This window comes from Chiroxiphia lanceolata, chromosome 28 (assembly GCF_009829145.1).
Source record: "Chiroxiphia lanceolata isolate bChiLan1 chromosome 28, bChiLan1.pri, whole genome shotgun sequence".
NCBI lineage: Eukaryota > Metazoa > Chordata > Aves > Passeriformes > Pipridae > Chiroxiphia > Chiroxiphia lanceolata.
Window position 1 is genome coordinate 5,216,009 of NC_045664.1, and position 25,034 is coordinate 5,241,042.

General features: G+C 67.1%; 5 protein-coding genes across 9 annotated transcripts; 2 read left to right on the top strand and 3 right to left on the bottom strand.

The window, feature by feature from the left end:
- Positions 1–264: 264 nt before the first annotated feature.
- Positions 265–9,859, bottom strand: NPC1L1 (NPC1 like intracellular cholesterol transporter 1). Of its 2 annotated transcripts, XM_032712467.1 has the most exons (19): positions 9,567–9,855; positions 7,371–8,902; positions 6,864–6,964; positions 6,335–6,507; positions 5,918–6,046; positions 5,446–5,628; positions 5,060–5,174; positions 4,525–4,652; positions 4,243–4,380; positions 3,791–3,880; positions 3,213–3,403; positions 3,008–3,135; positions 2,725–2,845; positions 2,559–2,614; positions 2,330–2,480; positions 1,427–1,658; positions 933–1,046; positions 553–715; positions 265–453 (listed from the first exon to the last, which is right to left on the bottom strand). In XM_032712467.1, exons 1-19 carry the CDS (start codon positions 9,618–9,620, stop codon positions 338–340), a joined length of 3,915 nt encoding a protein of 1,304 aa, XP_032568358.1. In that variant the 5' UTR covers positions 9,621–9,855; the 3' UTR covers positions 265–337. The 2 variants fall into 2 exon arrangements, with proteins under 2 accessions (XP_032568358.1, XP_032568359.1); XM_032712468.1 differs by lacking the exon at positions 265–453 and having other exon boundaries at positions 599–715; positions 1,425–1,658; positions 9,567–9,859.
- DDX56 (DEAD-box helicase 56) lies at positions 8,824–16,553 on the bottom strand. 2 transcript variants are annotated; one of them, XM_032712471.1, is made up of 15 exons: positions 16,247–16,553; positions 15,708–15,869; positions 15,262–15,422; positions 14,921–15,091; positions 14,280–14,370; positions 13,788–14,032; positions 12,979–13,089; positions 12,416–12,565; positions 12,242–12,336; positions 12,094–12,167; positions 11,834–11,923; positions 11,627–11,732; positions 11,362–11,459; positions 10,774–10,944; positions 8,824–8,902 (listed from the first exon to the last, which is right to left on the bottom strand). In XM_032712471.1, exons 1-14 carry the CDS (start codon positions 16,307–16,309, stop codon positions 10,864–10,866), a joined length of 1,698 nt encoding a protein of 565 aa, XP_032568362.1. In that variant the 5' UTR covers positions 16,310–16,553; the 3' UTR covers positions 8,824–8,902; positions 10,774–10,863. The 2 variants fall into 2 exon arrangements, with proteins under 2 accessions (XP_032568362.1, XP_032568361.1); XM_032712470.1 differs by having other exon boundaries at positions 12,416–12,568; positions 12,976–13,089.
- A 37-nt stretch (positions 16,554–16,590) lies between these two features.
- Positions 16,591–18,480, bottom strand: TMED4 (transmembrane p24 trafficking protein 4). The gene is made up of 5 exons (XM_032712477.1): positions 18,249–18,480; positions 17,660–17,760; positions 17,323–17,448; positions 17,066–17,212; positions 16,591–16,979 (listed from the first exon to the last, which is right to left on the bottom strand). The coding sequence occupies exons 1-5, from the start codon at positions 18,463–18,465 to the stop codon at positions 16,830–16,832; spliced, it is 741 nt and encodes a 246-aa protein (XP_032568368.1). The 5' UTR covers positions 18,466–18,480; the 3' UTR covers positions 16,591–16,829.
- A 189-nt stretch (positions 18,481–18,669) lies between these two features.
- LOC116799387 (interleukin-1 receptor antagonist protein-like) lies at positions 18,670–20,574 on the top strand. 3 transcript variants are annotated; one of them, XM_032712479.1, is made up of 5 exons: positions 18,670–18,827; positions 19,188–19,248; positions 19,325–19,413; positions 19,501–19,631; positions 19,972–20,574. In XM_032712479.1, exons 1-5 carry the CDS (start codon positions 18,776–18,778, stop codon positions 20,179–20,181), a joined length of 543 nt encoding a protein of 180 aa, XP_032568370.1. In that variant the 5' UTR covers positions 18,670–18,775; the 3' UTR covers positions 20,182–20,574. The 3 variants fall into 3 exon arrangements, with proteins under 3 accessions (XP_032568370.1, XP_032568371.1, XP_032568369.1); XM_032712480.1 differs by lacking the exon at positions 18,670–18,827 and adding an exon at positions 18,928–18,960; XM_032712478.1 differs by lacking the exon at positions 18,670–18,827 and having other exon boundaries at positions 18,936–19,248.
- A 1,214-nt stretch (positions 20,575–21,788) lies between these two features.
- LOC116799454 (interleukin-36 receptor antagonist protein-like) lies at positions 21,789–23,334 on the top strand. Its single transcript, XM_032712615.1, has 5 exons — positions 21,789–21,817; positions 21,927–22,057; positions 22,465–22,608; positions 22,675–22,799; positions 23,049–23,334. The coding sequence occupies exons 1-5, from the start codon at positions 21,789–21,791 to the stop codon at positions 23,250–23,252; spliced, it is 633 nt and encodes a 210-aa protein (XP_032568506.1). The 3' UTR covers positions 23,253–23,334.
- Positions 23,335–25,034: the final 1,700 nt, after the last annotated feature.

Genomic DNA, 25,034 nt, shown 5'->3' on the forward strand with positions numbered 1-25,034 from the left:
CAGAGAACCCTGTCCCTGTGTGTCCCATCTCAGTGGTACCATGTGCCCCCCCATGTCCCTGTCCCCATGATGTCCATGTGTCCCTCTGCCTTACACATTCCTGTGCCCCCCATGTCCCTGTCCCCACACTACCCATGTGCCTCACACGTCCCTGTTCCCACAGTGCCCTTGTGCCACACACATCCTGTCCCTGTGTCCCCATCCCTGTGCGACACTTCAGAGCCAAGACACACCCCCACCCACCCCAGTTAAACCAGTCCAGACTCTGAGAAAACCAGTTTAAATAGAACAGCAGCAGCAATGGGAGCAAGAGGGGAGTGAGAGGGGCCAGGGGGGCTCAGCTCTTCCTGGGCTTGTCCATGTCCTTGTCCTTGAAGTAGGTGGTGCCAGAGCCCAGCCCTGCACCCTGTGTGTCCCCCGGCATGTCCCCTGCTGGCACCCTCGGGCTGGGCCCTGTGGGGACAACAGGGATGGTGCCAGGCTGTCCCTGTGCCCCGAGGGTGGCACACAGGGCCAGGGCACTGTCCCAGGGGTGGGCCAGGGGATCCTTACCGATGTAGCTGAGGAGCACGGGCAGGAAGACCAGGCCATGTGCCAACCCCACGAGGGTGATGATGAAGTTGAGGCGGAAGAAGAAGATCTGGATGAGCTGGGCCTTGGCGAAGGCCAGGACCACCACCCCGGGCAGGCTGGTCATGGCCACCCCGGTCACCACCTGTGGCCACAGCAGGGATGCCATCAGGGACAGGGTGGCCAGGCCACCCCGAGCCCCCCGGGCACAGCAGGGGAGGGGTGGGGGTCCATGGTGTCACCTTTGGCCCCCCAGGAGGATTTGGGGTGCCATGGCATCCCCCCAGTCCCAGCAGGGTTGGGGGTCCCACAGTGTCACCCCCAGGCAGGACTGGGGGGCCCACGGTGTCACCTGTGCCCACCTTGCTGCCCATGGTGATGGTGGCCTCGGCGGCTCGTTCCACCCTGGTGGGCTGGGCACTGCGGGCGAAGGCGCAGGTGATGTGGGACACGAACTCCACCGAGATGCCCACGGCCTGCGGGGACACCACGTGTCACCCCCTCTGCTGCCACCCCCTGTGCCCCCAAGCCCCTGTGCCACCCGCCTGCCCCATGTCCCTGTGGCACCCCACATGTCCCAGGTCCTGCTGCCACCCCCTGTGCCCCCAAAGCCACCCTTGCATCCCAAATCCCTGTGCCCATTCTCCCCATGCCCCTTGCCCCCTGTGCCACTCTGTGTGTGCCAGGTCCCCAAGCCACCCCACACTGCCAGTGTCCCCGTGCCCCCCCCCGTGTGTCCCATGTCCCCATTCCACCCATGTCCTTGTGCCACCCCACATTTCCCATGTCCCTGTGCCACCCCTCATGCCCTATGTCCCTGTGTCCCCAGTAGCCCCCGTGCCCCTCGTGCCCGCACCGCGACGAGGTTGATGAGGGCGACGGCGTTGTAGGGCACGTCCCAGAGGGCCATGGCCCCCACGGTGTCCAGCAGGATCATGGCGATGGTGACCAGGGTGGCACAGCTGGAGCGCAGGTCCATGCCCAGCAGCAGGAAGGACACGGCGAAGGTGGGCACCAGGCACATTGCCAGTGTCACCAGCCCCTCGACCACCACCGTCAGGTACTGCTCGTAGTACACGTACGTCACCCTGCAGGGGTGGCACCATGATGTGACACTGACAGGGCGCCAGGCACCCAAAATGGGCACCAGGTACGCTAAAACGGGCACTGGATACCCGAACACAGGCACCCGTACCCCGACATGGGCACTGGGACCCCGACAGGGGTTCCCACAGCAACCCCAGCCCTGAACTGGGCACGCCCGTTAACCCCAGTGAGGCACTGAGGTGCCCACGTTGTCCCTGACCTGGGCACCCCATAACTGGTCAACCCCCAACTGGGCACCCACAGTGACCCCCCAGCAAGGGCACCCTCAGCACCACTGGATGGGCACCCCTTAACTGAGCACCCCTAACTGGAGCACCCCTTCACTGGACACACACTTGTGATCCCCAGTTCGGGTGCTGGGGCACCCACAGCACCCCACAATGGGCACCCTTTAACTGGGCACCTCTTAAGTTGGGACCCCCACTGACTCCTGACTGGGGCACCCACTTGTGACTCCCAAGAAGGGCGCTGGGGCACCCCCAGCACCTCGTGCTCTGCACCCCGGCCTGGGCACCCTTAACTGGGCGCTCCTGAACTGGGCACCCATTGCTGACCCCACACCAGCCAGCGGTGCCCCCCCCAGCACCACACCCCTCTCCCCCCTCCCCATCCTGCGCCTCCCATGCCCCCCTGGTCCCAGGTGGGCACTCACGTGTAGGGGAACACGCTGAAGTGGGGGTCTGTGCCGGGCACCCTGCGCAGGGTGCGGGTCAGGGTGTCCCCCAGGGCACGGGCTGCCCGCAGAGCCGCCGTGTACTCCTGCGAGGTGCGCAGCGGGCGCTGGTACGCCATGAACCGGGTGGCTGGCACAGAGCAGGGGGGTCAGGGGCACCCCGGGGGCCCACCGGGCACCCCCCAGCCCACGCCAGCCCTGCACTCACCCAGGATGGTGCCGTTCTCGTCCATGCTCACCGAAGTGTCATAGGCACCCAGGCCCCTGTGGGGAAGGATGGGGGTCAGGGGGCACCCGGGGGGGCACCCAGGGCGTGGGGGGGGGGTTACCCACTGATGGTCATGTCTGGGTAGGGGACCCCCAGTGCCACGTACCCCTTGGCACACTGCAGGGTGGGCCGGTCCTGCAGGAACCAGGGCAGGAAGCGCTGGAATTCCTCGGCCGTGGGGCGTCGGAGCGTGTTCAGGCACTGCCCAGCAACACAGCTCAGGTTATCTGTGGGCACAGGGGGTCAGCAGTGGGGGGCACCCAGTGTGCTCCCAAGGGCCTCCCAATGGCCACCACAGTGGACACTGCATGTAGACCCAAGAACCACCATGGTGGGCACCCACTGGCCCCGATGGCACATCCACCCCGTACCCCCCAGCCCCTACTCACTGCTGGTGGAGGGGCAGAACTCCCCCTTGTGCTCCCCAAACTGGTGGATGCGGCAGCAGCGGCTCGTGGGGTTCAGCCAGTCCAGGAAATCGTCCACCCAGGAGGTGGCCGGGATGGCCAGGTAGGACCTGGAGGGGGCACACAGGGCTGGCAGGAGCTGGTCACTCCTCCCCTGTGCCCCCCTGTGCCCCCCCTGTGTACCCACACATTGGGGAAGTTGGTGGCGTATTGGATGGTCTGGGTGAGCGAATCGGAGTCGCAGCCGGCGCTGGAGCAGATGGCGTTGGTGCCGTTGGCAGAGGAGAAGTTGTACCCGCCCGTGGTGACGAAGTAGGTGGGCACCCCCACGGCCAGGTACTGGTTCAGCGCCGAGAAGTACTGCAGCATGTACGAGTCCTGGGGGCACCCCCGTCAGCCTGGGGGGCCCAGAGGGTCCCACCATCCCCATGTGTCACCCTATAGGGCCTTGTCACCCACTGCAACACCCTCAGGGTCCTAAGGGGTCCCGAGGGTCACCCCATCTCCATGTGTGACCATCTAGGACCACGTCACCCACCCAGCACATGCAGGGTCCTGCAGGGCCCAGAGAGTCACCCCATCTCCATCTGTCACCATCTAGGGAGGGCTATGTCATCCCCCCACGTGTGACCCTATAGGGCCATGTGTCTCCAAGCCCCCTCATAGGGGTCACCCCCCCCGAGATGTCCCCATGCAGACTCTGCTGTCCCCTCGTGTCCCGCCTGTCCCCGTGCCCCCCTCACCCCCCGGCAGTCCCACTCCCACCTTGGGCAGGGCGAGCTCCTGGTCCAGCCCCACGGGCACCTGGAACAGCAGGAACAGCCCAGCACAGGCCAGGAACAGGAACAGCAGCACCTGGGGGGCACCTGGTCAGGGACCTCCAGGACCCCTGACACCCCACAGCTCCCCCTGGGACCCCACAGCCCCCCAAATTCCCTCCCAAGACCCCTGGTCCCCTCCAGTCCCCACGTCCCATCCCACCCCCAAGCCCCCCATGTCCTCCCCACCTCCCAGGACACCCCAGAATCCCTGTGCCCCCCATTCCCCCCAGTACCTCCCCAACCCCCCATTCCCCTCGTGCCTCAATGCCCCCCATGGCCCCCCCGCCATTCCTCCCATGCCCACCCTTCCCTTCATCCCCCCATTCCCCCCAGCCCCCCAATTCCCCCAGCCACCCTTCTCCCCCCGTGCCCCCCGTGCCCCCGGTGCCCCCTCACCACGCAGGGCCGAACGCGGGGGTGCAGCAGGAAGGGGGTGTAGTAGCGCTCCAGGAGGGGCCGCAGCAGCCGAGCCCCCTCCCCGGCCGGGCCCCCTCTGCCCTTCCCGCAGCAGCAGCACAGGTCAAACCTCCCGGCCTGGGGGCACACGAGGGGTTGGCACAGGACCCCCACGGCCCCCTGCCCACCCCGGGCACCCTCTGCCCTCCCTGTACCCACCCTGTACCCACCCTGTGCCCTCCCTGTGCCCTCCCCACGCCCCCAGAGCCCCCCGGGTGGTACCTCCTGCCGCCGGGCGTCCAGTGCCACCAGTGCCACGAACCCCGACATCTGGAGCAGGAAGTCGAAGGCGATGGCGACGGCGGCCGTGAGGGCGAAGGTTTGCACGGCGGGCATGGACGAGAGGGCACCTGCGGGTCCCCGGGCTCAGCGGGCACCCCGCACCCCGCAGTCCCCGTGCCAGCGAGCGCTGTGCCAGCCCCCTGCACCGCACTGTCCCCCTGTGCCCACCGTGCCCAGCTCCTGTGCCGTGGTCCCGTGCCCCCACGGTGCCCTCCCTGTACCCCGTGCACCCCACATGTCCCTCCATGCCCCCATGTCACTGTGCCCCCCCCCGTGCTCCTGTTGCCCCCCACCATTTCCCAGTGTCCCTGTGCCCACCCTGTGCACCCCCATATCCCTGTGCCCCTGGCCGCCCCTGTTTCCCCATGCCCCCCATGTTCCTGTGCCCCTGCTGCCCTCCTGTGTCCCCTACGTGTTCCCGTGCCCCTGGTCCACCCCTGTGTCCCTGTGCCCCCCCGGAGCCCCCCGAACTCACCCAGGAGGAAGCAGATGGCCTCGGAGATGCTGCACAGCAACATGCTGGGTGCCACCTCTGCCAGCACTCGCCCCAGGTGCTGCTCCCGCGTCTCGTCCGGCTCCCGCTGTGACTGCTGCTGGCAGGGGTGGTCAGGGGGGACCCCATGGGGCACCCCCACCCTGGGGGAGAACCCCAAAGGTACCCCCACACCCCCTGGGGAAGCCCCGTTGGGCACCCACCGCCTGGCCTTGGGGCTGCCACAGGCTGCTGTGCCCCATGGGCACCTCCCTCCACACCCTGCCCCATGGGGACCCCCAGGTGCCCCCCCAGGGCCGCATTCCCCATGAGAATCTCCAAAGTGCCCCCGTGCCCCCTCCTGCCCTCGGTGCCTCCCCATCCCGGACCTGGAACTCCTGCACGAAGATGAAGATGTTGTCGGCGCCCACAGCGAGCACGAGGAAGGGCACGACTTCGAGGATGATGAGGGACGAGGGCATCCCCAGCAGTGCCAGGAACCCCATGGAGGCAAACACGGCCCCCAGGACCACGGCGATGCCCCCCAATGCCAGCGTCACCTTCGACTCCACCTGTGACACCCACACTCAGCACCCCCAACCTCCCTAGAACCCCACCCAGATCCCATTGGGACCTCCCAGAGCCCCTGGACACCCCCCGGGACCCCCCCGGATCCCCCCGGACCCCCTTGGGACCCCTGGACACCCCACAGGACCACCCCGGACCCACTGGTACGCCACCCGGGATCCCCCGGTTCCACCAGGACCCCCCTGGGACCCCCTGAACCTCCCGAAACCTCCCCCGGGATGCTCCTGGGACCCCCGGACTCCCCGGACACCCCCCCTCAGACCCCGGGCGCACCAGCACGCGGCTCCAGGCCGTGTACTCGCCCAGGGCCAGCGCGATGTAGGCGAACACGAGCAGGTAACTGAGCGCGAACACCGGCAGGTCCTCCCCGCTCGTGCGGTTGATCTCGTCCTCCAGGGAGCGCTGGGGGGGGCACCGACAGGGGAGGGGGAATGAGGGGCACGGACAGCGGAGGGGACACCGGGCACGCCAGGGACCCCCCATCCCACCCTGAGAATGGGAACACGGGATGTGGGGGAAAAGAAAGACACGGGGGAAACCAGGGGCACAGGGACATGGGGAGGCACAGGGACATGGGGTACTGGGTGCACCAGGGTCACAGGGGACATTTGGGGGTGTGGGGGGCACTGGGGGCACAGGGACACAGAGAGGATGCAGAGGGGACACAGGGGACACCGGGAGGGGTCTGACCTCGGCCATGAACGTGACCGACAGGTTGGGGCTGTGAGAGCGCTGGAAATCCTGAACCACCTCGAGGAACTTGCTCTCCCAGCTCAGAACCCACTCGAGCCGGGGGTCACCGCGGGGGAAGTTGTTCAGGGAGTACGTGATGATCAGAGCCTCGGCCTCCGTGTACTCTGAGTCTGGGGACACAGGGACATGGGGGACATGGAGGGACACGGGGGACACGGCAGGGACACCTCACAGGTCCCCCCCTGCCCCATGGAGCCTCCTGTCCCCCCAAGGTGTCCCCGTGCCCCCTGCCCTACAGGTGCCCCCCATGCCCTATGAGGACCCCTGTCCCCAAGGTGTCCCCATTGCCCACAGGTCCCCCACACCCCATAGAGACAGACCTCTGTCGCCCCAAGGTGTCCCCATGTCCCACAGGGACCCCCATTGCCCACAGGTCCCCCGTCCCCCAGGTGTCCCCGTGCCCACAGGTCCCCCCTGCCCCACCTACCCAGGTCCCCGTGCCCCCCTGCCCTCCGTGCCCCCATACCCTGGTATCCCCCGAAGGCGATGTATGGGAACACGGGCCCACCATACTCGGCCATACAGCTCAGCTCCAGCGCTGTGATGTCCTTGAAGGAGAGGGGGGAGCTGGTGGGGACAGGGTGCCAGGGGGTGAGTGGGGGCACCCATCACCGCCCTGAGCCCACCTGGACCCAGCTGCGAGGGGGGACCCAGAGAGAACCCCAACCCCACAGCCTGGCACCCTGTGGGCACCTGCCAGTGCTGAGAGACTCAGAAATGGCACCCCAACCACACAGCCCGGCACCCCATAGACACTGTGCCATGCTGGGCACCCCATAGAGAACCCCCCAGCTCCACAGGTATCACCCCAGCCCCACACCACCGATACCACCCCATGGCCAGGGTCTCATGGACATCACCCCAGACACGACTGGGCTCCCCATGGGCACTGTGCCATAGTGGGCACCCCACAGAGACCCTCCCAGCCGTCCCCCCAGGGACACCCCCTGTGGCCCCGTGGCGCAGCACCCACCTGACGCAGTAGATGAGGTGGTCGTGCCAGTCCACGGTGCCCGTCTCTTTGCCGTCCTCCTGCAGGGCAGTGAGTGCCAGGTGGGAGCGGTTGTTCTGGAAGTACTGGGTGACGCTGTTGACACAGCAGTCGCCCAGGGTGGGCTCTGTGGGGTTCAGGGGGGCATAACACACGTCCCTGAGTGTCACGTTCCTGCCCGCCTGCGGTGCCCAGGCTTCGATGCCCGCCAGCCGCTCCTGCAGCTCCAGCAGTGCCTGCAGCACGTCCTGGGCCAGGACCCCGCTGAAGTTCTTGGACCCCAAGATCACGGAGTCATAGCGAGCCCCGGCCCTGCCCGGCGCCGTCACAATGATCTGGTTGGTGCGCAGGAAGGGCCCGAAGTGCTGGTCGTGGAAGGCCTTCTCCTGCCTGGCACGGCTGCCCGGCGCCGACCAGAGCTCCACGGGGTCCGTGGTGAGCCGGAGGGTCACCATCCCGGCCGAGAGCCCCCCGGCCACCACCACGGCCACCGCCAGCACCACCAAGGGCCTTGAGGCCACCAGTGTTCCCCACCAGCGGAACACCCGTGCCAGGGCCTGGTGACTGACATCACCCACCCGCCCCGAACACCCGCGGGCAGCGGGCACCACCTGCAGCACCGTGAGCCCCTTGGAGCGCCGCTGGCACAGCAGGGCCACGAGGAAGACCATGGCAAAGAAGGTGAAGAGCAGGACACAGAGCACCAGGACGCCGTCGGCCTCGCCCAGCCGGAACGGGGGCGACGAGTCCGTGGGGGCCACCACGGGCGAGCAGGACTCGGCGCAGTCCTGGCATGAGCAGGGCTCTTCATCCTCACTCGGCGCCTCACTGCAGCGCCAGACCTGCGCGTCCAGTGGCTCGATGGCATCGCCCGGCTCGGTGCCGTTGGGCACCAGCTCGAAGTTGATCTGCAGCGGCGCCAGCCCGTTGTTCTTGTCGCCCTGGAAGTCCAGCCAGCGCTGGGGGGTGCAGAGCTGGGCACCGTAGCGCCCGCACATGGTGGCGATGGCGAAGCCGCCGGTGGACGGGAGCCGCACCCCGTGGCAGGAGGAGAAGGCGGCATCGGCGAAGCGCTGCCGGTAGAAGCTCTGATACTCCACCACCGCCACGCTGGGCACCCCGGGCACCAACGTGCGGTTCACCACCCGCGTCACGTTGGTGAAGAGGCTCTGGTCGGGGCTGCAGGTGTTGTGGCAGTACAGGCTGGCGAAGTTGCGGGCACAGGATGGGCACCGCGCCAGGACGGTGCCCGAGAGCGCGACACTGAGCTGGAGCGCGATGAGCTGGCTGTAGGTGCAGCACACCAGGGTGGTCTCGTTGTCCCCCTGCACCAGGTCCGGGCACACAGAGCGCAGCAGGGACAGCAGGGTGCCTGTGGCCTCCTGGGCAGGGGTGTTGGACAGGCAGGGCACGTTGGAGGGCACTAGCGACACATTCACCTCGGGGTTGCGCCCGCACTCGCCGTAGAAGGAGCAGTACCCGGCACGGTGGATCGGGGTGAAGGATGGGGAGGCCTGGGGGGGTGGAGGGGGAGGCAGGAAGGGGTTTGGAGAGGGGGATGGTACTGTCAGCATCCAAATGGTACCCAACAGGCATCTGGGGGGCACTGCAGAGGTGCCCCCCCGACTCTGCCATCCTCAGTCCCCACAAATACCACCCAAAGGGCACCCAACAGCCATCTGATGGGCATCGCAGTGGTGTCCCCCCAGTCTGTCACTGCTAGGTCCTCAAATCACTACCCAAAAGGTACCACAATGGTTTCCCTCCCACTCTGCCACCCTCAGCCCCACCACTGTCACCCAACAGACACCCAGTCGGTGCCACACCAGTGTCCTCCCAGCTCTGCCACCCCAAGACCCTCCAAACATCACCCAATGGGCACCACGCCAGCGTCCCCCTACTCTGCCACGCCCAGCCCCTCTAAATGTCACCAAATGGGTACCAGAATGGGGTTCCCTGGCTCTGCCACCCTCAGCCCCCCCCAAGGGGCACCCAACAGGCACCCGATGGGCATTGTACCATCAGCCCCCCCACTCTGCCACCCCCAGCCTCCCACCTGTCACCCAATGGGTGCCACATCAGCGTCCCCTTACTCTGCCATCCCCAGTCCCCAAACCCCACACCCCACCCCTCCCCCTCAGAGTGCCCGTGTCCCCCTAGTGCCACCCCAGCTCCTACCAGTGCCAGCAGTGCTGCCAGGAGGGCGCCGGGCAACGCCAGGGACCCCGCCATGGTGGCAGAGGGGTGTCCCCAACACCGCCCAGCCCGTTTTATATGGGTGGCACCCCCGGGGCAGGCGCTGCCCTGGCAGGGCCCTGCTGGTCTGATAGCCACAAGGCCAATCAACCCTGGTCAGGGCTGTAAATGGCGGATCATTAACCCGGGGGATCATTAACGAAGATAGATCGATTGATCCCGGGGCAGGGCCGGAGCCACTTCCTGGGAAACCTGAACCAGCACAACAGGGGACCTGGGCACGGAAATGGGGCATTGGGGCACAAACCGGGGGATTCGGGAGCACTGCGGGGGCACACGGGAGTGGGGGAGAGAGGGACAGTGTGGGGTCACCCCTGGGTGTTGTGGCAGTGCCAGGGGGTTACCACAGGTGTGTCCTGCAGGGAAACCCCCCTCTGCTCCCCACTCTGTGGCCAGGGATGTGCTGGTGCCGGTGCCATCCCAGGGGCAGGTGGGTGACACTCTGGTGCCATGCCAGGGGGTGGGTGGGTGACATTTCAGTGCCATCCCGGGGGGCGGGTGGGTGACATCCCAGTGCCATCCTGGTCAACAGGTGGGTGCCGTCCTGGTGCCATCCCCATGGACAGGTGTGTGACACCCCAGTGCCATCCCGGGGGGTGGGTGGGTGACATCCCAGTGCCATCCTGGGGAAGAGGTAGGTGCCATCCCAGTGGTTGGGTGGGTGCCATGCCAGTGCCATCCCCGTGGGCAGGTGTATGACACCCCAGTGCCCTGTGCCCAGTGCCAGGGAAGGGTCCAGAGCCTTGGACCCGATAAGGCCCTGGAACCCTGATAAAGTGCCTGGAACCCTGATAAGTGTCTGGGGCCATGATAAGTGTCTGGGTCACGATAAGTGTCTGGGCGGGCACTGATGGGCAGGGCTGGGCCACCCCAGCCCGGTGCCATCCCGCCACAGCGTTTCCTTGGGGTGCCTGAGGGGCTCCGAGCCCCTGAACCCATCGGTGCCACCCCCCAGGGTGTCCCTGCCCCCCCTTTATGGCCCTGGGCGGTGATAAGGGGGGTGGTCCTGCTCTGGCACCTTTGCCCGGGTCCCACACCTGCGACACCAGCCCAGCCCTGTCCCCGTCACGTCACGCAGGGCGGGCACCACACCCACACACACAGCACCTCAAAACCAGCCCCCTGGCACCTTTATTGGGCACAGCACAGCCCCCGGGCCCTGGGGGGATGCAGGGGGGCACAGCACAGCCCACAGACCCCCAGAGGGGCACAGGGGGGGTCAGGGGGTGGGCACAGCCCGGCCCTTGGCACCACGTCGGGAGAACTTGAAGCTCTGCAGAGGGTTCCCGGTGCCACGGGGCTGGAAAAGAAGAGCAGGGTGGGGATCTGCAGGGGGCTCAGGGGGGATATTTAGGGGTGTTTGGGGGCATTTTGGGGTTCAGGGGAGGGAGCTGAGGGAGTGGGGAGGCAGTTGAAAGTGCAGCGGGGAGATATGGGGGGATTTCAGGGAGCAAGGGGGGATTAGGGGGATTTTGGGGGGGTTGGGGGCTCAGGGGAGATTTAGGGGAGTGTGGGGGTGATTTGGGGGTGTTTTGGCTTTGCAGGGCGGATTTGGGGGTCCAGGGGGTAATTTGGGGTTCAGGGGGAATTCTGGGGAGTGAGGGGGATTTGGGGGTCTGTGCAGGGGATTTAGGGGTGTTTGGGGACGTTTGATGTCTCAGGGAGAGGATGTGGGGTGGATTTGGGGTCTCAGGGAGGGGGTTTGGGGGTCACTCACAGCCCGTTTCCCCTTGTGGGCACTGGGCCCTCGGAGCACTCGGGGGCCCTTTCGTTTCCTGGGGCCAGGCCTGGCAATGCCCCGGAGGCTGGGTGGCACTGGGGGGGCACCGGGGGTTAGTCCTGCCCCCCAAATCACCCCCCTCCGCCCTGTTTTCCCCCCAATTCCCCCCATTTTTGCCCGTTTTCCCCCCAATCCCCCCATTTTTGCCCGTTTCTCCCCCCACACCCCTGTTGTGCCCCGTTTTTTGCCCGTTCCCCCGTACCCAGGTAGTCTGGCACGTTCCTCAGGTGAGGTTTCACGATGGCTGGGTGCAGGGGCTTGTCGTGGCGCAGCACGTGCAGGTCCCGGGGGTTGTCCTCGAAATAGGCCTGGTCATGGACAATGGGGGGGGGAAGTTGGCACCGCCCAGGGACCCCCCTGTGCTCCCCCCGGGACCCCCAAACCCCCTCCCCGAGCCCCCCGGGGTCACCTTGAGCTTCTCGGAGTTGAGCAGCTCGTCCCTGATCTCGCGCAGCCGCGCCTCCTTCACCGCCTGCTTGGTCACCGAGCGCATGGCATCCTTTGGGGGGGGGCACAGCGGGGTCAGGGGGTGCCACTCCCACGCTGGCACCCCCTCTGAGTCACCAGGACCTCCCCTGGTACCACCAACACCCTCCTGGTGTTGCCAGGACCTCGTCAGTGCCACCAGCAGCCCCCTGTCCCCCCCAGCCCCGCCGGTGCCCCCCGTACCCGGCAGCGGTAGCGCAGTGACTCAATCTCCTCCATGCAGAACTTGTAGGGCTGGAGCATGGACTGCCCGTTCTCTGGGGGGACACAGAGGATCACCCCAGTCCCCCAGTGTCCCCCAGCCCCCCAGGTGGCACAGGGACCCCCAAACCTCCTGCCAGCGCGTCCTCGATGCGGGTGAGCCCCTCGTGCTCCTCGGGCAGCGCCAGGGTCAGTGCTGTGCCAGGGTTGTCACCACGGGCTGTCCTGGGGGGTGCAGAGGGGACACAGGGTGGGACCACGGCCAGCCTGGCACCCCTGGGGTCCCCCCAGTGCCCACACAGACCTGCCCACACGGTGGATGTAGGACTCGACTGTGGGGGGGACGTCGAAGTTGATGACGGCCGAGACGTTCTGGAAGTCGATGCCCCGCGCAACCCCGTACTCAGGGTCCTGGGCCTTGGCCTTCCCCTTGGCCTTGGCCTTCCCCTTCCCCTTCCTGGGGGGACACAGGGACACCAGGGGTTGGGGGGGCTCAGGAGGGACACCCAGAGCAAGTGGGCATCTGGGATATGGGGACAGGGAGCCTGAGAAAGGGGATCCCGTGGGCACAAGGACACCCTGGGCACGGTGAGGCCACGATCACAGGGACACCCTGAGCCCCCCAAGGGGGACACATTTGCACAGGAACAGGACACTGGTGGCCATCCAGGTCCCTGGTGATGCCCACAGGACACTGGTGTCACCCATGTGATACTGGTGGCACCAGTGGCTCCCTGGTGGCATCTTCAGGGCACTGGTTGCACTCCCAGGTCCCTGGTGTCACTCCCTCGTTACTGGTGCCACCCACAGGACACTGGTGGCACCAACGGGTCCCTGGTGACATCCCCCAACCCCCGTGCTCACCCTGGGGTCCCCCCTTTCCGTGCTTGGCGCTGGGGGGTCTCCACAGGCCCCTCCTCGTCGGTGGCCACGATGAAGTCGTAGAGGCCACGGTTGAACTGGGCGATGACGTGGCACCTGGGGACAGAGGAGACCCTCAGTGTGTCCACCCCCTTTTGTGTGATGCCCCCCCAGACACCCTCAGGGACCTCTGTCCTTCCTCACAGGGTGTCCTTAATCTGCCTTTTCCTCTGGCACCTGAGGGACACTCCCTTGTCCCCAGGAACCCCCTGTGACCACCCAGCTCCCAGGGACCCCCACGGTGTCCTCATCCCCCCCGGCACTTCCCCTGGCACTCCACAACTCACCTGGGACACCCCCTTTGTCCCCAGGGAGACCCCCCAGGGGCTCAGGGGGCATGCCAAGGTGTTCTCTGGGTGCCCAATCACTCTCCGAGCCCTTCAGGGACCCCCTGAGCACCCCATTCTCCTCTTTACCCTCTTTCCCACCTCAAGGACAACCCACCCCATCCAGGCACCCACCATCCCCTTGGGAATACCAGGAGCAAGTGGGAATCCCAAACTGATCCCTTTCGTGGACATCCCTGAGCACCCCATTATCCCCTTCACCCTCTTTCCCACCATCCCAGGAACACCCCACCCCACCCAGGCCCCCTTCCCGCCCTCTGGAATACGGGGACTGTGTGTGCAGCTCAGAGCTGAGGGTGCAGGTGGGGATCCCAAACTGAGACCCTTCACGGACACCCCTGTCACCATCTCAGGGACACCCTGTGACCCCAGGGACACCCCAGGGCCCCCCCAGCACCCCTGGCATACCGGGAGGCCGCGGGCAGCTCGGAGTTGAGGGTGCAGGCGGGGATGCCGAACTGCTCGAGGAAGAGCTTGAGGCGGAAGGCCCTGGCCAGGCTGCCCACGAAGAGCAGGGCCCGGCCCCGCAGCAGCCGCAGCTGCAGCAGCGCCACGAGCACCAGGAACTTGTCCTCCTCCGTCCCACAGCGCACCTGGAACTGCTGCAGCTGGGAATGGCCCGGCAGCCGCGGCTCCGGGGGCAGCACCAGCACCTGGGACGGGGGAAAACGGGGAAAAACGGGGGGGCTGTGGCACCCACAGGGTCCTCTGGGCTCCTCGTGTCTCCTAAATCTGCTCCTGGGGGGCGGTGTTCCCAAATCTCGGTGTTTTCCCATCTTTGTGCCCGCTCTGGATCCTCCTTGGATCCCGCAAACCTCCCTCAGAGCCCCCAAACCTCCCCCTGGATGCCCCAAACCCCTCCCAGCCACCCCAACCCCATCCCAGCCCCTCATTCCTCACGGGGTTGTGCAGCACAAGCTCCTGCAGCGCCTCCAGCTCGGGGTTGAACGTGGCCGACACCAGCAGGGCCTGGTAGATCTTGGGCAGGTGGCTGAGGGGAACAGGGGGCTCAGTGCCCCCCAGGCCCCCTGGCACCAGGCCTGCTGATGCTCTGCTGCCCCCCTTGAGCTCCCCTGTGCCCCCCAGCCCTGGCAATGCCCCCAAAACTCACTGTGCCTCCAAGTCTCCCTGCTTTAACAACGTCCCCCAAACCTCAGCAGTGCCTTCCAAACCCAAGGTGGTGCCCCCATAACTTTCAGTGCCCCCAAAACTCCTGGGCTGTGCCCCCCCCACAACCTCCACCTCCAACAGCGTCTCCCAACCCCCTGGTTGTGCCTTCCACCCCTTCCAGCCCTGCTGCTCCCCCCAGTCCTGGCAGTGCCCCCAGCAGAGCCCCCCCATGCTCCCATCCCCTGCCCCCCATGCCCCCATCGGTGCCCCCTGTGGTCCTCCACCCCAGCAGTGCCCCCCAAACCCTCAGTGCCCCCAAACCTCTGGCACTGCCCTCCATGCCCTCCACCTCCAGCAGTGGCCCCAGTACCCCCATCCCCACCCCCGTGTGCCCTGTCCATGCCCCCCACACCCCCCCTGTGCCCCCTCACCAGAGGAGGGTCTTGATGTCATCCCCAAACCCAAAGGACAGCAGCAGATCGGCCTCATCCAGCACCAGCAGCTCCAGTGAGTGCCGCAGGCTCAGGTTGTGCCCGCCCAGGTGGGCCAGGACCCGCCCCGGGGTGCCCACCACGACATCAGGCTGCTCCATCAGCACGGGCCTGGCACACACACGGGGTAAGGGAGGGCTGAGGGGCTCAGGGGGCACAGGGAGGATCAGGGGGCAGAGGGAGGCACACAGGGGATCCCTCAGCTCTGGGCAGTAGGGTCAATGTGAGCACGGGGGGCACAGGGAGGGTCAGGGGGCACACAGGGCACAGGGGTCCCTCACCTCTGGGCAGCAGGGTCGCTCTGTGAGCACAGGTCCACCACACGCAGCCGGCGGGCACAGAAGGCCGAGAGCTGGCGCAGGGTGTGCCCGACCTGCCGGCCCAGCTCCGCCGAGGGCACCAGCACCAGGGCACGGACGGCCTGGGGCAGCGCTGGGGACGCCTGGGGGACAGGGGCTGTCACTGGGACACACAGGGATCCCCCCGTGTGTGCCATGGAGCCCGGCCCTGCACCCCTCGAGGACACCAGTGCCCACACAGCCTGTGGGCACCAGCACTGACACTGGGTGGGGACAGGGACCCCGAGGACACCCCTGTGCCCCACAGAGCCACCCTGTCCTGGATGCCCCATGGTGCCTCCCACCACCCAACACCCCAAGGTGCCCCCATGACCCCACTGCCAGGATGCCCAATACCCCCCCATCCCCCGTGCCCACCATGCCCTCACCTCTTTGATGCTGAGCAGTTTGTGCAGCAGGGGCAGCCCGTAGGCTCCTGTTTTCCCGGAGCCCGTCCTGGCCCGTGCCAGCAGGTCCCTGCCCTCCAATGCCAGGGGGATGGCCTGGGCCTGGATGGCCGTGGGGGTTGCCCAGCCCAGCTCTGCCACCGCCTGGGGGGGCACCGGGATCACCACAGGGACCAGGACAACCCCTGTCCATGGTGGGGGACACAGAACCCCTCCCCAGATACGCCCTCCCCACGATGGGGTCACCAGTGCCCCCCCAAGACCCACAGACACCCCCTCCTTAAAACGGGGGTCCTCGCTGTCCCACTCTGTCCTACAGACATCCCTCCCAAACCCGGGGTCCCCAGTGCCCCCCCAAGACACCCTCTCCCCATGGTGGGGATCCCCAGGGACTCCAAAAACCCTCTCAGCACCCTCAAGGCCTCCCCTCGCTCCCCGTGCACCCCTCCCGTGGGGCTGAGCCCCCTCCCCGTGTCTCGAAGGCCCCTGTTTCCCCCCCCCGTGCCCCCCAGTCCCCCCACCCTCAGCAGCCGCGGGTCCAGCCCCATGTGCTCGAAGCCCGACGCCGCCGTGTCCGCCGCCATCTTGGCCACCCCGCCCACAGACACTTCCGGTTGTGTGCACAGAGCGCCGCCGAGGAGGCAGGCGCCGCAGCGCCCCCTGGCGGTGGAGGAATGCTCGGGGCTGGAGGAGCCCCTGAAACCTCGCCCCCCTCTCCCCGTCCCAGGGGTCTTTTTTGGGGGGATTCATTCCCCGGGAGGGGGAAAACACACTGTAGAAAGGTAGCTGGATGGCTGAACCCCCACCATGGCTTCCTGTAGCACCAGATTCCCTCCCCAGTCCAAAAAAGCACCAGGGAGCCCCATTGAAACAAAAAACCCTTTTATTTTCCCCAATAAAATCTTTATTTTCCCCCAAGTAGGGGGCGGGTTCCCCCCTCCCATATGGCAGGCAGAGCCCCCCCAAACCTGCCCATCATCCCCAGGATCCCAGCAGGCAGCAAAGGTCCCTCCCCAGGTCTGTGGGAGTCCCCCAGGGCGGGTTGGATCCCCCCTTTGGGGCGTGTTGGGTGATTTGGGGGAGCCCCTCAGGGGTTTGGGGTGGCTACACCAACTTCTTGGCCTCAAAGAAGCTCTTGAGGTGCCTCATCTGCCAGATGCCGGTGAGGATGAGGATGATGGTCTGGGCGATGGACCACCAGAGCACCCTCTGGTTGGTGCTCTCGCTCGTCATGCGGAACCGCTCCTCCCGGTACTGCCCCAAAGATGGGGAAAGGGGGTCAGAGAGGGGGGAAAACTCGGTGATCCCCCCAAACCGACCCCGCAGGACCCCCTGCTCACCCTCTGGTAGTTCTGCTCCTTCTGGATCTGCTCCACCTGGTCCAGGAGCTGCCGTGCCCGGAGCTGCAGCTCCGTCAGCTTGTCCTTGGCCGCAATCTCGGGGTAGTTGTTGGTGTGTTCACCAACCTGGATGTCCAGGTGTACCCGCTGTAGGCACAGAAGAGGTCGGGGGGGCTCAGGGGGTGGCACAGGGTGGCAGAGACCCCCTCTAGGGTTGGGGACCCCTCCCCAGTGTTCCCAGTTCGCCCCAGCAGTACCAGTTTGCCCCCAGCGAACAGGGCCATGCGGGTGGAGTTGGAGTGCAGGCAGATCTGGTGCTCCCCCGGCGTGTGGGATGTGAAGGTGAAGCGACCCTCGGAGCCATACTGGCGAGACAGCACCACCTGGGACAGGGACAGTGTCACACACAGCCCAGGGACCCACTGGGACACTGTGACACCACAGGGACAGCACTACCTGGGGACATGGGGGGGGTGTCACACCCCCAGGACTGGGAAAGGGCCACTGTCACACCCTGGGACACTGGGACAGGGCCACTGTCACCCACTCCAGGGCACCGAGACAGGGCCACTGCCCTGTCCTGGAGGTGCCCACCTTTCCGTCGGGGTCCTTGACCTCCACGTGCATGCCCAGCCCGGGAGTGGAGGGCAGGAACGACTCGGACTGTTTGTCCCACAGCTGTGTCCGGTAGTTCCCTGGGAACAGGGGGGACATGGGGTCGGGGAGGGTCCAACTCCCATCCCAGTGCCCCCCAGCCCGGCCCCTCCATCCCCCTTCCCAGGAGTTCCTCCTGCCCTTCCCCATCGCACCTGGGGGGTTTCTCAGTCCCTCCCATCGCCCTCCCCCCCACCCCGGTGGTCTCCAATGTTGCCCCCCCCCAGTGCCCGGGGGTCGCTCCCGTGACATCCCTGGTGACCCCTCCCAGATCCCGGTGGTCTCTCCCATCCGCAAAAAGCACCTGGTGGCCCCTCCCGGTCCCCAGTGGTCTCCTCGCCCCCTCCCGTACGGAGTGGTCCCTCCTGTTCCCCCCCCCAGATCCCGGTGGTCTCACACCCCCCCGCAGTACCCAACGGTCCCTCCCATTACCCCCAATCCGCAGTGGTTCCTCCCGTTACCCCCCAAGTCTCCGGTGGTCTCTCCCCCCCCGCCACAATGGTCCCTGCCGTGGCCCCTCCCCTCGCACCGATGACCATGGTCTCGTCGGGGATCTCCTCGATGAAGCAGCGCTTCTCTGTCTCCCCGATGTGGAAGTAAAGCCCGTGTGCGCCGCAGCCGAGGAGCAGCAGCAGCAGCGCAGCCTCCGCCGCGCTCAGCGCCCTCAGCGCCGCCATGGCCCTGCCGCTGCCGCCCGCGGGGGCGCTCTGCGCATGAGCTGCCGCCTCACCGCGCACGCTACGCATGCGCTTCTCCCGCACTTAGCGCCCTGCCCCTGCGCCGGGGCTTCACATCCCGCATTGCGCAAGCGCATATCGCGCCCTTACAGCCCTGCCCGTGCATGGGGGCTTCACCTCGTTCTCTGCACATGCGCTACCCGCCCTGGGCCACTCAGCGCTGCCCACGCCGCTCCTGTGGGCCTCCCGCCTTCCTAACTGCGCATGCGTACGATGCCCCCTCGCGGTGGCGCAACAGGGAGGGCGCTGCCCCCTCGCTGGGGAGACTATGGGTTCGAGCCCCGCTGCGGCCAGTCGGGGGTCGCACTGATCCCCTGTCATGTCCCCGTGTCGCCCCCCTCCATGTTTCACCTCGGGTGTCACCCCCCGAGGTGCCGAGCGCTGGGCAGGGGTGAGCCCCACCTCCCTCCCCAGCAGTGTGGCAACACCACCGCCACCCTCCTTCCTTCCTTCCTTCCTCCCTCTCGCGGTCCCGCAGCATGAGTAGGGTGGGGGGTCCCACGGGTGAGAGCGGGGACCCCCGGCAGGGCTCGGCGGGCCGGGAGGGGAAGCGGAACCGTGGTGGTTGTTACGCCACTGGGAGCCCCCCACCCCCGCAGGACTGGCATTTCGAGGGGGTTATAAGGGCGGGGGTGCTGGGCTGATGTTGGGGTGCCAGAAGGTGCCAGGGTGGCTCCGGAGCACCATGGCCAGCGCCCTCACCCTCTCCCTCTTCCTCCTCCTCTGCGCAGAGGCTGAAGGCTTCTCCCCCTGCCAGGCACCCACCCTGCAGACCAAGGTGTTCCAGTACCGGTAAGGAGGGCGGGGGGCACCCCGAGGGGACCCTGAGGGGTGGCAGAGGGTGGCACCGCTGTCTGTGCCCCCCCAGGCTCTGGGATGTGAACCAGAAGTCGCTGTACCTGCGGGATGACCAACTGCTGGCCGGGCACCTGCAAGGGGCCAACGCCGCCCTGGAAGGTGATGAGGGGGCATGGGGGGGACGTGGGGGTGGTGAGGGACCCTGACCCTAATCCTGACGGCCCCCCGGGTGTGTGACTCCCCCAGAGAAGGTGTTCTGGGTACCCAACCGCGCCTTCGAGCCCACCCGGCTCCCCGTCATCCTGGGCATCCGCAACGGCACCCGCTGCCTCGCCAGCCACCCCAAAAACAGCACCACCCCGGCACTGCAGCTGCAGGTGGGACAGACACGGGGACAGGGGCATGGGGACACTGAGGGGACACCAAAGGGATGGCGACACCATGGGATGGGGACACCGTGGGACAGGGATGCCAAGGGGATGCCATGGGGATGGGGACACCACAGGGGTGGAGACATGGGGACTGCAGGGATGGGGACCCAGGGACCTCAGGGATGGCACAGTGTGGGGTGGGGACACAGGGACTGTGGGGATGGGACATTGCGGGGACGGTGCCACTGCAGCCCCCGGTGGCACAGTACCCGTGTTCCCTGCTGGCCGTAGGTGCCAGCCCTGCTGTGCTGCCCCCAGGCCGTGGGTGACCCCTCTGTCCCCGCAGGCCGTGGACATCCGGGAGCTGCCCCACACTGGGGAGGCCTCGGCCGCCTTCACCTTCTTCCGCTCCTACAAGGACGGGCTGTGGCGCTTCGAGTCCGCTGCCAACCCCGGCTGGTTCCTCTGCACCGCTGCCCGGGGCCACCAGCCCCTGGCGCTGTCCCGCAGCCACGATGCCACCCACCTGCTCGACTTCTACTTCCAGCTCTGCTGAGCCCCCCTGCCACAGCCATGGGGACACTCCCAACTGGGAACAGGGACGTCCTCAGCCTGGGGACAGTGGCACCTCCCCCAGGATAGTGCCAGCCCCTTGGGGAGGGTGACATCCCCACCCAGGTTGGTGACATCCTCACCCCGAGGATGGTGCCAGCCCCCTGGCGAAGGTGACATTCCACTGGGGAAAGTGACATCCTCACTCCAGGATAGGTGCCATCCCCCCAGGATGGTGCTGTCCCCTTCGGAAGGGTGTCATCCTCCCCAGGAGAGTGACATCCTCAGCCCCGGGCTGGTGCCACCACCCTCCCACCACCTCCGACAGTGCCATCCCCGCGGGGACAGCGCCGTCCTCCCCCCTGCGCCGCTGAGGCAATAAAGATGCTCAGGCCAGCGCGGTGCCCGTGGCGTGGGTGGCACCGGGGACAGGGTACAGGGGGGGCGGCGGTGGCTGTGTCACCCGCGGGGTGTCCCGGGTTGCGCCACCGGCCCATGGGGACGGGAACGGCGCGTCCCCAGCCCGGGGTGACGCAGCCGGGGCTGCCCCGGGTCGGGCACCTTTGGGGCCGCCCCTTCCCGGATCCCGCCGGGGAAACGACGCTTCCCGCCCGGCACACCCGGCCTGGCACCGCGGGGAGGGGACACGGGGACACGGCACACGTGGGAATGGGGCACTGGGACACCGCGGGCTCAGGGGATGTGGCACCAGGGGACACCGGGACACGCGGGGCTGTGGGGACGGGGCACATGGGGACAGGGCACATGGGATCTTGGGGACAGGACACCATGGGGACAGGGCTTGTGGAACCATGGGGACAGGGAGGACACAAACTTGGGGACAGGTATCACGGGGATGGGGCACATGGGCATGTGGGACCCAGGGACAAGGGGCACAGCAGGGACAGGGCACTCAGGAAAAGGGGGATGGGACGTGCGGGGCTGTGGGAATGGGGCACAGAAATACTGTGAGAACAGAGATTGTGGGGCAGGGACAGGGGGCACAGGACCATGGGGATGGGACACAGGTGCCTGTGAGGACAGGGCTCACAGGCACCATGGGGACAAGGCACATGGGACCATGGTGACCAGGGCACTGGGGGACACACCAGTACCTGTGGGACAGGGCACACTGCGGGGACAGGGCTGGTGGGGGGGGACATGGCACAGGGGACATCCCTGCCACAGTGACCGTGAGCAGCACAGTGGATAATGGGGACAAGGGGCCCAGGTGGCATTTCCCCATGCCAGCTTGGCACTGCCCTACAATCAGCAGGGCGGGCTCTGCCCCCCGCCCTGCCCTGCCCTATAAAGCCACCACCACCCCCAGGGGACAGAGCCCAGACAGGACCGGACCTCGGGAGCTGCCAGAGTCACAGGTACCTGGGAACGGGGACAGGGACAGGCCAGGTCCTGCCTGGGAACAATTCCCAGGGCTGGGAACGGGGACAGGGACAGGCCAGGTCCTGCTCAGGAAGGATTCCCAGGGCGTTCACTCTGGATGCTCCTGATGGCCGGGGTTGGCAGCAGGGGACAGGGGTGGGTGGCAGGGGTGTCCTCCACCTGTGTCCCCCGTGTCACCCGTGTCCCCTTCTCCCTCCAGGCCCAGCCATGTCCTGCCTGTCCAGACCTGCTGTCACGTGAGTGGGGACAGGGTGGGATGGGGCTGCTCCTCCCTTCGGACCTGGGTCATGTCACCCCGTGTGACACCCATCTTCACCCCCTCTCTCTCCCCTCTCCCCGGTGCAGAGGGGTCCGGGGTTCCCGGGGACCCCCCAAGCTGTCCCACCCCCTGGGAGTCCTGGCGGGGCCCGGGAATGTGGCCGAGTCTGTTGTTGACCCCGACATGGAGAACCTGTTCGAGGACTTCCTGGGGAAAGGTAAAGGCAGCGCCTGCTGGGTGCCCCACGGGTCCCCTGTGTCCCCAGGTGTCCCTGTGTCCATCCCTGCCCCCAAATTCCCATGTCTCCCATCCTCACATCCCTGTGGTGCCCACTTGTCCCCGTGTCCCCTTGTCCCCGTGCACCCATGGTGCCCATGTGCCCCCTTGTGTACCCATGTGTCCACGTGCCTCTTTCCCACTCCCCACGTCTGTCACACTCGTGTCTCCAATCCCCACGTCCCTGTGTCCCCCATCCCCACACCCTTGCCATGTCCCCACATCTCCATGTGCCCAAGACACCCCGTGTCCCCATGTTCCCCATGTTCCCCGTGTCTCACCTACCCATCACCCGTGGGCCCCATCCCCACATCCCTGTGTCCTCACATGTCCCTGTGTCCCCAAAAGTGACGATGGTGGCCTCGGCGGCCTCGCGCCCCCCGGCCCAGCCATACCACTACGTGCTGCGGGACACGGAGCAGAAGGGGCTGTGCCTGCAGGACGGGCACCTGGTGGCCACCAGCCTGCAGGTTGCCAACGCCGCCCAGGAAGGTGGGTGTCGTCCGTGGGGAGGGTGACCCCCCTCGAGGGCCCCCTCCCAGCCCTGTGTCCCCACAGAGCCCATCAGCGTCGTGCCCAACCGGCACCTGGAGCGCCGGCGCTGCCCCCTCATCGTGGGCATCCGCGGGGGCACCCGCGCCCTGTCCTGCGGCACCGGCCCCGAGCCTCGGCTGCACCTCGAGGTGAGGGGGGACCTGGGGGGGCAACGAGGTTGGTCAACCCGAGGTAGGTGACCCAAGGGAGGGGCACCCAGAGGTGGGTCAACCCAAAACGGGGGCACCCTGAGGTGGTGGGGACCTGGTGGTGATGTCACCTGGAGGTGGGGGTTTCTTGAGGTGGGGTCACCTGGCAATGGAGTCACCTGGAGATGGGGGTTCCTGGGATGGTGCCACCCCAGGGTGGTGTCCCAGCTTTGTGTGTCCCTCCGGTAGGACGTGGGGCTGCTGGAGCTGTTCTCAAAGATGGGGGACGAGGCCACACCCTTCACCTTCTACAAGACCTTCGGGGGGTCCACGCACACCTTCGAGGCCGCAGCGTTCCCAGGGCTGTTCCTCAGCACGGCTCCAGGCCCGGGGGAGGCCCTGGCCATGGCCCCCCCACACGGGGCCACCGCCTTCTACCTGCGCCGAAAGTGACCCCGGCACCCACGGTGGGGGGCACTCATGGGGGGCACGCATGGGGGGGACATTCGTGGGTGGGGGTGTCCTCCCTCCCAAATAAAGCAACTGTCTTGGTGTCAGCTCGGGGTGTGTGATTTGGGGAGGGGGGCCAGGATCGGGCCTTGTGGGGCAGGATCGACCCACAGGGGCAGGATTGGTCCATGGGGGCTGGGGTGGGTACATGGAGGGACGGGATGGACCCACGGACGGGCAGAATTGGACCCTGAGGGAGCAGGATCTGCCCGCGGAGGGGCAGAGTCAGCTCATGTTGGGGGCAAGACCAGCGCACGGGGGCTCGGGTTCATCCCACGGGGGGCTCAGAACCATCCCTCGGGGGTCAGGATGATCCCACAGGGGTCAGGATCGGTCCATGGGGGCTCAGAACCATCCCTCGGGGGTCAGGATGATCCCACAGGGGGTCAGGATCGGTCCATGGGGGCTCAGAACCATCCCTCGGGGGTCAGGATGATCCCACAGGGGGTCAGGATCGGTCCATGGGGGCTCCATCGGGATCGGTCCCGCGGGGAACCCCGGGGGCTCGCGGCCTCTCGAGGGGGGCGTGGCCTAACAAGTGGGCGTGGCGACAAGGAACTCATCGTGCTCTGCCCCCGCCCTAGAGGAGGGGGCGTGTCTACCCGACCCTCGAGAGGGGGCGTGCCCAGCCGAGGCCCCGCCCCCGCCCGCGCGGCAGTGCCGGTAAGGGGGGGGAGGGACTCCGGGGGTCCCCACGGCCCGGGGGGTGGGAGCGAGGGGTCCCCGTGGGGCCCCCAGAGCCCTCGGAGCCCCCCCTGGGCTCCCCACACCGCCCTGCAGGGTCCTCCAAGCCGTCAGGGTTCCCCCAAAAAATCCAGGATACCCCCACCCTTGGGGCCCCCCCGTAACCCTCGGGGCCCCCCATAACTCTTGGGGTCCCCCCGTAACTCTTAGGTCTCCCTTGGACTCTGAAGGTCCCCCCTGGAGCCCCCACTTGTCTCTGGGCCCCTTCACTCCGTGGGGTCTCCCCCACCCATTTGGGGTCACCCCTACACCTTTTGGGGTCCCCTCAACCCCTGGGGACCCCACCCTCCTCCTGAGCTCCCCGAAACCTGATTTACCCTGGTCTTTGGGGTCCCACCCATCAGGGTCCCCAACACCCCCCAAAGCACCCCAAATTCCTTTGGACTCCCCCCACCCTTTGGGGTCCCCCCCTTTGGGGCCCCACCCCAACTTTTGGGGTCCCCACCCTCAGACACCCCCCACCCCTCCCCATAACCACTTGGGATCCCCACAGATCCCCCCCTTCCTCAAGCCCCTTTAAAAGCCTTTGCGGGGCGGTTTTGAGGGGGATTTGGGGGTGCAGTCCCCCCCCCAGGCTGGGGGGGGTCTGTGGGTGCCCCCCCCCCGTTTCCTGCCCCGCGGGGCGGAAGCGGTGCCGGTGACGCGGTGACACGGGGTGGGTGACGTGGGGCCGTGGGGTGACGGGGCCGGACACGGGGTGTGCAGGTGCTGGGTGAGGGTGCCGGGACCCCCCACCTGGCCGGGGGGGGCTCCTGACCACCCCCTGACCCTCCTCCCCTTCCCCGAGCCTCCTCCCCCTCTCCCTCCTCCTCCTCCTCTTCCTTCCTCCTTCCTCCTCTGAGCCCTCCCTCCTCCTCCTCCTCCTCCTCCTCCTCCTCCTCCGCTTCCTCCTTCCCTCTCTCCTGCCTTCTCCCTTCATCCCTCCCCCTCCTTCCCTCCTTCTTCCTCCATCCTTCCTTCCCTCCTTTCCTTCATCCCTTC

What these genes read in the sequence shown, in the direction of transcription:
- NPC1L1 (XM_032712467.1), bottom strand. Translation starts at nt 9,620, where the DNA reads ATGGCGGGGTCCCTGGCGTTGCCCGGCGCCCTCCTGGCAGCACTGCTG. An exon ending in CACCTCATCTACTGCGTCAG is followed by an intron (nt 6,965 to 7,370) that starts GTGGGTGCTGCG and finishes TGTCCCCACCAG; the next exon opens with CTCCCCCCTCTCCTTCAAGG. An exon ending in CCCGCGTTCGGCCCTGCGTG is followed by an intron (nt 3,881 to 4,242) that starts GTGAGGGGGCAC and finishes GGTGCCCCCCAG; the next exon opens with GTGCTGCTGTTCCTGTTCCT.
- DDX56 (XM_032712470.1), bottom strand. Translation starts at nt 16,309, where the DNA reads ATGGCGGCGGACACGGCGGCGTCGGGCTTCGAGCACATGGGGCTGGAC. An exon ending in TGGACCCGCGGCTGCTGAGG is followed by an intron (nt 15,870 to 16,246) that starts GTGGGGGGACTG and finishes GTGCCCCCCCAG; the next exon opens with GCGGTGGCAGAGCTGGGCTG. An exon ending in CGGAAAGGGGGGACCCCAGG is followed by an intron (nt 12,569 to 12,975) that starts GTGAGCACGGGG and finishes GTGTCCCCCCAG; the next exon opens with GAAGGGGAAGGGGAAGGCCA.
- TMED4 (XM_032712477.1), bottom strand. Translation starts at nt 18,465, where the DNA reads ATGCGTAGCGTGCGCGGTGAGGCGGCAGCTCATGCGCAGAGCGCCCCC. An exon ending in TCAAGGACCCCGACGGAAAG is followed by an intron (nt 17,449 to 17,659) that starts GTGGGCACCTCC and finishes TCCCTGTCCCAG; the next exon opens with GTGGTGCTGTCTCGCCAGTA. An exon ending in AGGAGCAGAACTACCAGAGG is followed by an intron (nt 16,980 to 17,065) that starts GTGAGCAGGGGG and finishes TCTTTGGGGCAG; the next exon opens with TACCGGGAGGAGCGGTTCCG.
- LOC116799387 (XM_032712478.1), top strand. Translation starts at nt 19,100, where the DNA reads ATGTTGGGGTGCCAGAAGGTGCCAGGGTGGCTCCGGAGCACCATGGCC. An exon ending in ACCAAGGTGTTCCAGTACCG is followed by an intron (nt 19,249 to 19,324) that starts GTAAGGAGGGCG and finishes GTGCCCCCCCAG; the next exon opens with GCTCTGGGATGTGAACCAGA. An exon ending in GGCCAACGCCGCCCTGGAAG is followed by an intron (nt 19,414 to 19,500) that starts GTGATGAGGGGG and finishes TGACTCCCCCAG; the next exon opens with AGAAGGTGTTCTGGGTACCC.
- LOC116799454 (XM_032712615.1), top strand. Translation starts at nt 21,789, where the DNA reads ATGTCCTGCCTGTCCAGACCTGCTGTCAC. An exon ending in CTGTCCAGACCTGCTGTCAC is followed by an intron (nt 21,818 to 21,926) that starts GTGAGTGGGGAC and finishes TCCCCGGTGCAG; the next exon opens with AGGGGTCCGGGGTTCCCGGG. An exon ending in TGCCAACGCCGCCCAGGAAG is followed by an intron (nt 22,609 to 22,674) that starts GTGGGTGTCGTC and finishes GTGTCCCCACAG; the next exon opens with AGCCCATCAGCGTCGTGCCC.